This window comes from Entelurus aequoreus, linkage group LG11, assembly GCF_033978785.1.
Source record: "Entelurus aequoreus isolate RoL-2023_Sb linkage group LG11, RoL_Eaeq_v1.1, whole genome shotgun sequence".
Lineage (NCBI taxonomy): Eukaryota > Metazoa > Chordata > Actinopteri > Syngnathiformes > Syngnathidae > Entelurus > Entelurus aequoreus.
In genome coordinates, this window is record NC_084741.1 from 48,614,130 (window position 1) to 48,625,280 (window position 11,151).

An 11,151-nucleotide genomic window follows, 5' to 3' on the forward strand; every position below is an offset into this window, starting at 1 on the left:
CAACTGGACCTGCCTTAACTCAAAGCTCTATGAGGCTGCAGCCGAGTCTATTGGCTACCGCCGTAGGAGGCATCAGGACTGGTTCGACGAAATTCCGAATCCATCAGAACCATACTGGACACCATGCACAAAGCCCATAACGCAGCCCTGAACAACCCTACATCTGTCAGGCTAAAGCAGCACTGGAGAACATCAAGGAAGGAGGTACAGTCTGTTCTACGAAAACTGAAAAATGACTGGTGGACTGACAAGGCTCAAGAAATTGAACATTTTGCAGTGAAGAACGACATGCACAACTTCTATAATGCTGTGAAAACCATCCATGGCCCCAGGAACTCCTCTCTCTCACCTGTGAAGTCGGCTGATGGCTCAACCCTCAAAGGACCAGAAACAAGTTGTGGACAGATGGGCGGAACACTTCCAGACACTTTTAAACCAACCTGCCACCCCTGATCTGGCAGTGCTGGATGAGCTGCCCAGCTACCCAACTATTGAAGAACTGGATCTTCCACCAACCTTTTCTGAAGTCCTGGCTGCAATTAGGTCACTTAAGAACAACAAGACCCCTGGCCCGGATGGCATTCTTGCAGAGATCCTTAAACAGGGAGGCTATCTCTGTACCAGAGCAATTTTCCACTATATTGCTGATATATGGAAGCGCGGAGCAGTCCCCCAACAATGGCGGGATGCAAATGTTGTGACCATATATAAAGGGAAGGGTGAGAAGTCTGTCTGTGGCAATAGTAGAGGAATATCCCTCCTGTTTGCTGCCGGCAAGGTTCTTGCCAAAGTGATGCTGTCAAGACTCATACAGAGCATAACGGAACACCTGTTGCCTGAGTCTCAATGTGGCTTCAGGAAAAATCGCAGCACTATGGATATGATTTTCACAACACGCCAGCTACAAGATCTATACATGGCGTTTGTGGACCTATCAAAGGCTTTTGATACGGTCAACAGAGACTTGCTCTGGGCGGTCCTTCTCAGGGTTGGTTGCCCGCGGAAGTTTGTAAACATCCTGCAAAGTTTCCACGAGGGGATGATGGCTCAGGTAACAATAGGAGGACATGAGTCTAGGCCTTTCAAGGTATCCACAGGTGTCAGACAGGGTTGTGTACTTGCACCTGTACTTAGGGATGATACTCGAAACCGGTTTTCCCGGTTGTTTGATAAGAAAAGAACCGAGTCCTCGGACTCGAATCCCTTTTTGACAACCGGTACCCGTTATCGAGACCACTATAGTAAAGGAAAAGAGTTGATTCTTTATTCGAATCCCGTCCCGACCAGAAATGCTCCGTGGGACATCACAATAAATGACGTCACGTAGCTCAGTCATTAGGCGCAGATAGCGAAAGCAGGAAAATAATGGACGGGAAAAAGCGCTCCAAGGTGTAATAAAGTTCAAAACAAAAGCTATAATCCATCGAATAACTTTACTGAGAGATTTTAGCAGGGCAAAACACATGACGAACACTTTTACGACCAACCGGAAACATAGCAACGCACCTCCTTTACGGCAGCTGTCGCAATGTTCTTAAAACATCCGCAGCACATACATATACAGTATATACAACATATCTCCCTTTTTTAACTATTGTTTTTCTTTCCTTGTAAACAAAACAAAATCACACTGTAGATGTGTTGTCTGTCTAATTATAAATAATGCAGACGAGGCGTGTTGGCTGAGTTCTTGACGTTTACTTTCACAGCGTGGCAACATGCAACACTTTTCGGGGCTACCGCGCATGCTCGTAACTCCCGTTGCATGCTGGGTAGTGTAGTTGTTATATTCTCTAGCTCATAACATTTTCCCCCCATAAAGAAATAATGTTAACTCAATAAAGTGTATTTCTTTTTTTAGCTTTAACTTTTCATTTACTAGCATTGTAACCACATTTGCAAATAACTTTTCTCTTCATAGAATGTTCTTTCAATAAAGAAATAAAGTGCAAAAATGTCAAAGCATCATAACAAACAGTTATGTCAAATAGCAGCAGAAGTGCACTTTTTGGAGAGCTGTATTATTTTCAGTTTTGTGCCCAAGGGACTGATTTTATTTAACACTATATTATTATTTATACACCTATAGTGATCACAGAGACAGGTTGTTTTTGTGTTACTGTATATATTTTTTTCTCTGAAAAATCCCACTTAATATACTTTGGGTAACAACAGTCAATATTTATTTATTTTATTTTATTTTTTTAGGTGGGTAACAGTCAATATTTATTTATTTATTAGATTTAATTTTTTTATTATATAATAAAAGTGAGCTTTTGTTAAACCAAATATTGTGTGTTTTTTTCCATATACAACAACCAATCTGGACTCGATAAGAGAATCGATAAGGAATCGGTTCGATAAGAAGATTCGATAATAGGCTCGAAATCGATAATTCCTTATCAAACATCATCCCTACCTGTACTATTCAACATCTTCCTCCTGAGTGTCACCTGGCCACTGCACAAAGAAGTTGAGGGAAGCAGTGGTGTGCTGGTGGATTACAGGTTGGATGGAAGCTTATTTAACATCAGAAGCGGCTACCAAGGTCAAAACTGTGAACATTGTGGAATTACAGTATGCTGATGATTGTGCCTTCGTGGCACATACATCATAGGCTCTGCAGGCGACGCTAACAGCTGCTGTGAAGGCCTATAGTAGACTGGGTCTCACTGTGAACACTGTAAAGACGGAAGTACTGTGCCAGTGGATCTCCCCTCCGCCAACTCGACCACCATCACCTGTCTTTAACATCGATGACAAGTCCCTAGCAATAGTCCCAGATTTCAAATATCTTGGGAGCATCCTCTCCGAAAACTGCAGCATGGACAATGATGTTCAAAACCGAATCAGGTCTGCCTCAGCCTCCTTTGGTAGACTGCGTAAGAGGGTGTATGTGAACAAAGACCTCAGCATACGTACCAAGGTGGCAGTCTACCAAGCCATCTGTGTCTCCACACTATCATATGGCTGTGAAGCTTGGACCCTGTATCGCCGCCACATGCAACAGCTGGAGAACTTTCACATCAAGTGTCTCCAGCGGATCCTTGGGCTGACATGGTGTGATCGTGTGCCACACACGGAAGTCCTGAGTAAAACTGGTACCAAGAGCATGGAGGCCACTTTTCTCCAGTACCAACTGCGATGGGCCGGCCACACCATCAGAATGTCAGTTGATAGACTTCCACGACAACTGCTGTATGGTCAACTTCATCATGGCCAGAGATCTGCAGGAGGCCAAAAGCGGAGATATAAGGACCAACTGAAAATAACTCTCAAGAGGTGTGGAATACAGCACACACAGCTGGAAAGCTCTGCCTCAGATCGCCCTCTCTGGAGGCAACTCTGCCATGCAGGCCTTCAACATTTTGAAGAGGAGAGAAGCGCAGCGAGGGAAGGGAAACGCCAGAGGAAGATGGGCCCTGCAGCCAAGACCACAACAAACACTAACTTCATATGCCCCCATTGCAATAGACCATGTGGCTCTCGTATTGGACTTTTTAGTCACCTCAAAACTCACCAATAGAAGAAGTGGAAGTCATCATCGGATACGATGGACTACCATAAGCAAGTAAGTAAGTTAGAGGGAAGGTTGCATGTCTACTTCCCACCTGCTTGCTAACCTCTCGCTTACAGACACAGCCACTGGCTAGCCTTTGTGGTGAACGGAGAAGCAGCCTTGTGCGTCAGCCTTCTCCTGCCAGTACACAGCCTCTCCTTCACCAAGACTCCTGTCAGGCCTCCACGTGGCCACACACGGTAACTAGGGCCCCGCGGCCCAAGGCAAACGTGGCAGGGGATCTCGGAGCTGCAGTGGTCCCCAGAGGCGTGATGCGCAGAACCACTTTGTGGCATCACCCAACCACTGCCTCGCTGCCTTGTGGGTTAGTCTGGGAAGACAAAAGGCTAGGGGAGCACACCCAGAGAGAAAAGCAAGTGATGGTAGGCGCACCATAGGCGGTCCTTAGACCGGAGCTCCGGCAGCCTCCTGCAGCTGTGAGGAGGTGCCGGTCGTCCTGGGTTTCCCTTGCCATCGGATACAGCTCCCCCTAGCGAAGAAGTGACGTGGGAGTCTGCGCGTCTCCCTCGTCGTAAAAGACCGCAATGGTGGAGTGGGCCGATGATGGTTGCATAGAAGCTCCACAACGGTCACAAAGGCGGAAGAAGGCTGCAGCAAAGATGGGCCCCCAATTGTCTTGGTCTGCATGCCATTGGACCATGGCCTTCTCTTTGCCAAGGACAGTGTGGTGGCTATCTGTGCACCAGTCTCTCCACTTTAAAAGATTCCACGCACAGGTGTTCTCCTGAAGGCAGTCCCACCAGCAGGAGGTCAATCATACTTGTTTCGAGTGATCGTCGACGAAAGAGATAGAGAGAGAGAGAGATAGAGAGAAGTATATATATATATATATATATATATATATATATATATATATATATATATATATATATATATATATATATATATATATATATATATATACACACACACACATACATACACTGTCTATACTGTATATAGATGATATAGTTGTATATATAACCAACTTGCTTTGGTTTTTGGCTGAGACCAGGGATCTTGGGCTCGAAAAATTTGGGGACCACTGCTTTAGGCTATCAATCTAGCCTATCACATAGTAATTTGCTGATTACCCACATTTTGACATTAATGTCAGTTGAAAAAGTCAACTCAGAAAAGCGGATTGTCGGTCAAAAATGTTACCAATGTTTCGAAACCAACTTGTTGACGAAAAAGGCCTAACAGCTAATAAAACAGCACCGACTGCCCACTTCAATTCTTCTGACAACACAAGCACTATGGGAAAACCGAACTATACAGCATTCTGCACTACAGCATGACTTTGCTATGCATGGACATCTATGAATATTCATCAGACTGTGTCAGACCGAGTAACAAACAAGTTTTTTGAGTAAGAAAGATAAATCTACTATTAAGGCAGTCAACAAGTCCTTACATGACCTTCTAATTATATTCTTTGAGCCCTCTGACTTCTGGTAGTGTGTCACTATTTTACTTGTGGTGATTGGATCACTTTTGTTCTTACAGGTTGAGAGATTACGCTTTCTCTCTGGGAGAGATAATTTAAGTCAGAAGACCTGGTAACGTTGGATAAACATCACACAACTAATGCTGAAGCAGCTATTGCTTAACAACTGTCCTGGTATAAGCCTTGTTACATTTAAATTCAATAAGTGTACTACTACGGTATGTATAACTGACTTTGATGGGGAAAATATGTTGGCATTAGCTTGGGCAGAGTTTTGGAAGAAAATTTACAATGGGGTGTTAATTGATCGGAGTATGACCATCGATCCGATAGCAAACTGATATCAATAGCCACAAAAAAGCAGCATTTGTGGCAGGTCAGAGAAAGGGCTATTTGAACTTTTTAAAATGGAATTTACAGCCTCTGTATTAAGATTGTTTCACACAACTAACAGAGTGGTTCATGTTCACTCCTTTTCACTTACTTAAATAATGTAAATTGCTTGTGATTGTAAAAAAGGTATTTTCAATATTAATCTGGTGGTTCCACTGTATAATAGATAAGACACAAAGAAGCTAAACAAATAATGAGACTGATAAATGTTTATTTTACGGCTGATACAGGCAGAGGTGGGACCAAGTCATTGTTTTGCAAGTCACGAGTAAGTCTCAAGTCTTTGCCCTCAAGTCAAGTCCCGAGTCAAGACAGGCAAGTCCCGAGTCTAGTCCAAAGTCAAGACTGGAAAGTCTCAAGTCAAGTCCCAAGTCCTGCATTTTGAGTTTTGAGTCCTTTCAAGTCCTTTTAACCACAGACTAATATATTTACACAGATTGTGTATGCTTTTAAAACGCTGTATTTATTTATTAAAACAAGTGCATTTGAAATTGCAGGAAAACTTTATAATAGCACTATTAACCAGTCATTTTAAACATTTAACTCATCCCTTTACAGAATAAACACATTTGAAAAAACAAGTGCAACTGTACTTATTTGCACAAAAGTGTTAACATTGTATTTCCATGGCATATTGCATTGTAACTAGTTCCACAGCAGTTTCTATCCTGTTCTTACCTTATCTCATTGATCTCATCTCATACTGTATGTGTGCGTACACATGAAAAACATAAATACATGAACATAACAATGAACAGAGTTGTACTTTTTAGATGTCAGGGCCCTACGCAATATGTACACATATTCTTAATATAGTGTACATTTTAACTGACCTTTATTTGACTATGTTTGTCTTTTTGTAGGTGGCTAAAATATGCGGTGCTGCTGACCGCCGTCTAACGTTACGTTACTGTGTGTGATACATTGACTAATGTAATGCAACCCTGCTTAAAAAAAATCACTTGACAAAAAATATGAATAAGGTAGCGAACTGCAGTGGACGCAACAGATTGCCGTGTTTGCAATGACGTAATAACCATAGAGATCTTATAAGTAGACGCAGCATTGGCTGCTGTGACGCGAGCAATTTGGCCGCCATCTTGAAGTGGTGAGGAGGAGCCGGCGAGCAGCCTAAACTGACAGTTGACAGGTAGAAAACAAAGATGCCGGGCTGGTTTTCAGCGTTTTCCTGCTCAAATGAGCGGACTGTTGAAAATAGGAATCGGGGATTACTTTTCACAAATAAGATTTAACATTAACATACTATTGGTTGTATTTTGTGAAAAGAATATTACCAAAGAGTTGAGAAGGAGCAAAAATCTTCAATATTTGTATGTGAAAGTCACAAAGAAATCTTCTGGGGGAGGATGACGCCCCCACAGTGGTTTGGTTTACAAACTTTCTGCCCCACCTAAAACAAAATTTACCAGCCGCCACTGATTATGATGCATTCTCATTTTAGGCAAAATATAAGACAATACTTTCTTAACAGTATAATTGTAACCAGGAATAAGTCTTCAAGTAACAATATTCAAATACTAAGATTGTTGGGTAAAACAGAATTTGGTTTTATTCTGAATCCAGTAAAACAGATTTGTGGTTTTAGCTGATATAAAGACTTTCAGGTGTTTATATATGTTTATGTTTAAGTATTTGGCAGACGCTTTTATTCAAATCGACATACACTACCGTTCAAAAGTTTGGGGTCACCCAAACAATTTTGTGGAATAGCCTTCATTTCTAAGAACAAGAATAGACTGTCAAGTTTCAGATGAAAGTTCTCTTTTTCTGGCCATTTTGAGCGTTTAATTGACCCCACAAATGTGATGCTCCAGAAACTCAATCTGCTCAAAGGAAGGTCAGTTTTGTAGCTTCTGTAACGAGCTAAACCGTTTTCAGATGTGTGAACATGATTGCACAAGGGTTTTCTAATCATCAATTAGCCTTCTGAGCCAATGAGCAAACACATTGTACCATTAGAACACTGGAGTGATAGTTGCTGGAAATGGGCCTCTATACACCTATGTAGATATTGCACCAAAAACCAGACATTTGCAGCTAGAATAGTCATTTACCACATTAGCAATGTATAGAGTGTATTTCTTTAAAGTTAAGACTAGTTTAAAGTTATCTTCATTGAAAAGTACAGTGCTTTTCCTTCAAAAATAAGGACATTTCAATGTGACCCCAAACTTTTGAACGGTAGTGTACATAAAAAATACATATATAACAATCACTGTAAACATTATCATTTAAGGGAAGAATGTAATACAAAATATCAATACAAAGTGTCAAGACAAAATAAACTCTCTTCTGCTGCAGCAACAGAGATACAGTCTACAGGTCCCTAAGCTATATAGATATCGAATGTATTCATACATTGTTTATATATGATATACGCACGTATATATAACCTAATCATATTGTTTCTTGAATTTAAAAGTAGCTGACCGTTTTTTTCCCCCTTCTCTGGGATTATATTCCCAGTTTTGATCTCGGACGTCTGGTCACTTATAGCATATAAGAATATTCCATTACTGTTAAGCAAACTATGAATAATAAAACACGCCAAAACATGTGTCCTTTATCGTAGCTACACGTATGACAAAAAAGCCCGTGAAAATCAGTGGTATTCAGTGAGGTAAAATGAATTAAATGCGCTGACAGTTCATTGCTCCTGCCAAATGAATTGCACTGAGTGGAGCGGATCACCACTCCAAGATGGAGGCCCCGCGTCTCGTCAGCGCCAGTAGGCAGTAGCGGTCGATGCTGCATCTACTTATAAGATGACGTTAGCAGTGAGTTTACAGCCTCACTGATTTAACTACACAGCAAATAAAAGTTACGTTACTTAGCCAATAAACGTTAGCTTACATTCAAAACATACCCTTCTTTGTGCATCTTCAAATGTCGAACAAAGTTGGAAGTTGTTGCGTCTCCGTCTGTAATATTCGAACTGAATGTTTTGCAATTGGCAATTTGTTTTTTGTTGACCAAGTCGTAGTTTTTATACCCGTACGAAACCAACTTTGGCATCATTTTTTCTCACTGACGCATTGTTTGACAATTCTTCTTCGTTGGTTTTCCTGCAATTTGATTGGATGAGTGCTGTGGGATGAAAACAACGTAGTCCTAATTTGATTGGCTATTGTACTGAGAGCACACAAGCTGACAGGAACAACACGCTGACAGACACAAGTACACAATGAAAGATACGGAGCGCTCCTGAATAACTTTTTAATCTTTGGGTTTTGGGGAAAGTAGCAAGTCATGTCAAGTCAAAAGGCTCAAGTCCAAGTGAAGTCACAAGTCATTGATGTTAAAGTCTAAGTCGAGTTGCAAGTCTCTTTACATTTTGTCAAGTCGAGTCTAAAGTCATCAAATTCATGACTCGAGTCCAAGTCATGTGACTCGAGTCCACACCTCTGGATACAGGTCACTCTGACTTAAGCTACTGAATCCAGACCAAAACATAAAACACAAGGCTGTGCCAGATACATACTATTACTAAGACCTGAATAATTTTATATACTTTAATTAGGACTACCGTAATTTCCGGACTATAAGCCGCACCTGACTATAAGCCGCACCAGCTAAATTTAGGGGAAAATACAGATTGCTCCATATATAAGCCGCACCCGACTATAAGCCGCAGGGTTTTGATGTGTAATTACCGTAGTATATAGGGGTTCCTGCTACCACGGAGGGGATTGTCGGGACAGAGATGGCTGTTTGGGAACGCAAAGCGTCCCATTTATTAACAATAAATCTTTCAATCATTCAATCAAACTTTCACATCTTTGACATGGCGAACAGCATTCGTGCAGAGTACAAATAATACAACGGTGCAAAGTAATACAAAGTGCTCGCCTGTACGTTATCAAAATAACCAGCCTACCGGTATATGAAAAGTCAGTCTTTAATCATTGTGTCATCGTCTTCCTCCTGCGTACTAAAACCACCGAAATCCTCTTCGTCGGTGTCGGAGAAGAACAGGCCGTAAATAAGCCGCACCCTTGTATAAGCCGCAGGGACCAGAACGAGGGGAAAAAGTAGCGGCTTATAGTCCGGAAATTACGGTATTTAGAATAGTAAGGACAGTGGCATTTACAGTGGCATTTTTTTACATTAGATGAAACAATTATCAACTACAAACAATTAATTATCAGCTAGAACAATTACCAACTAGAAAAGCACAATATTTGTTATGTTAATCCGTCCATCCATCCATTTTCTACCACTTGTCCCTTTTGGGTTGCGGGGGGTGCTGGAGCCTATGCGGGGGGTGCTGGAGCCTCTCAACTGCATTATACATAATTTTTCCTAAGAGAGTTTTTTTCATGTTAAATGTTGACGATTCAATGTCTAATTCTTTCACAGGTGTACGATACACTGGCAGTTATTCAACAATATCCCAAAGCCAAACGAGACACAAAAACCCTTCATTTTTCAAAGGTTTGGAGTATTTTTTTTTACTTTACTCAAATCTCTCAAGCAACTTTAACCCTAAACCAAAATACCAAATGTGTTATGTTTGTTTTTTAAATTTTGACCCTTTGAAGAATTTTTGATCAAATTAGGTTGTGTTATGTCAGTCAGTATAATGTGTCGAACATCAGTCATTTTACTAATTTAAACCTGTGAAATGATCTCATCAAAAGGCCTTCAAAGGGATCAAAATTTAAAATCCGATGCGAAAAGACCAGATTTGAAGCACTTTGGAGCGTTAAGGATGGCAAAAAATATCCGATCTGTGTCACTTACGGGCAAACAAAATCTGATTTGATATGCTGTGTAAAAACGGCCTTATTCACTCTTTGCATCAGAGTGAACTCACTTTTCAGTCATCCACTCTCTCTCTTTCTTTCTGGGTGGAGGCGGGGCCCCTAGCATACACATAGAGGAGCTCAGACTTCTAATGTAAATCTCTATTAAGATAGTAGAAATGATCTGGATCACCCCCAAAATCTAATCAGTTGTTTCTTAACCCATTTCGGACTTTTGTTATTAAAAATCCCCCCATAACGGAGTTATGTTGCAAACTAACTAAAAAGGACCTAATCTCCTTTTGGTGGATTATACTTAAAAATGTTTTTAAATTGTGTTGCCTCTGTCTCAAGCAACCAAAACCATCAAAGATATAAAGAACAACAAAAACCTCACCTATTTTGTGCAGTGTGAGTGTGTAACAGTCCCTTTGATACAAAATGTTGCAAAATAAAAGGGTCTATCCATTCATCTTTTCTTTTGTGTGTCACATGCTACTCACTTGACAAGCCTCCAAATTACTGTGTCCCATGGATGATGTCGGAGCCCCTGGTGGTGGTACTGGAGCCCTACGCTTCTTGGTGTCAGACTTGGGAGATGTCCCGAAGATGTTGATGACAGACTGAGACTGGGTCAATGTGCTGTAGTGATCCTCAATGCCTGGATGTCCTCTGCCTGTGGGGAGTCCCTAGGGGTACCATGAAGAGTTATATAGATAAGATGTCAGATTTTCAAATACCTATCTGAACACACAAAAACAAAAGGGAACTTCATCTTTTCTATCAAAAACAGCATATTGGGGTGAGGCGGATAATAATTAAAAACACATGCTAATAGAAAATTGACACATGGTGTATAGAAGTATGAATTGTTCACATTGGCCTTTTTAAAACACTGTTCTGCAATTGTTTCAGGTCCTCACAGCAATCTTGAAAGCATTAGCTGCAAAATGTAATGTTTGATTGTATGGTCCATTGTGATG

The 11,151-nt window shown here is 41.0% G+C and overlaps 1 protein-coding gene across 9 annotated transcripts in view; it reads right to left on the reverse strand.

Moving 5' to 3' along the window:
* The window catches only part of LOC133660189 (protein cordon-bleu-like), a 145,364-nt gene that overhangs the window by 43,821 nt on the left and 90,392 nt on the right, over positions 1-11,151 (reverse strand). For all 9 annotated transcript variants that reach the window (XM_062063443.1, XM_062063447.1, XM_062063445.1 and 6 more), the window contains one exon: positions 10,672-10,857. In XM_062063443.1, coding sequence (XP_061919427.1) covers positions 10,672-10,857 — 186 coding nt within the window. The remainder of the gene's footprint in view (positions 1-10,671; positions 10,858-11,151) is intronic.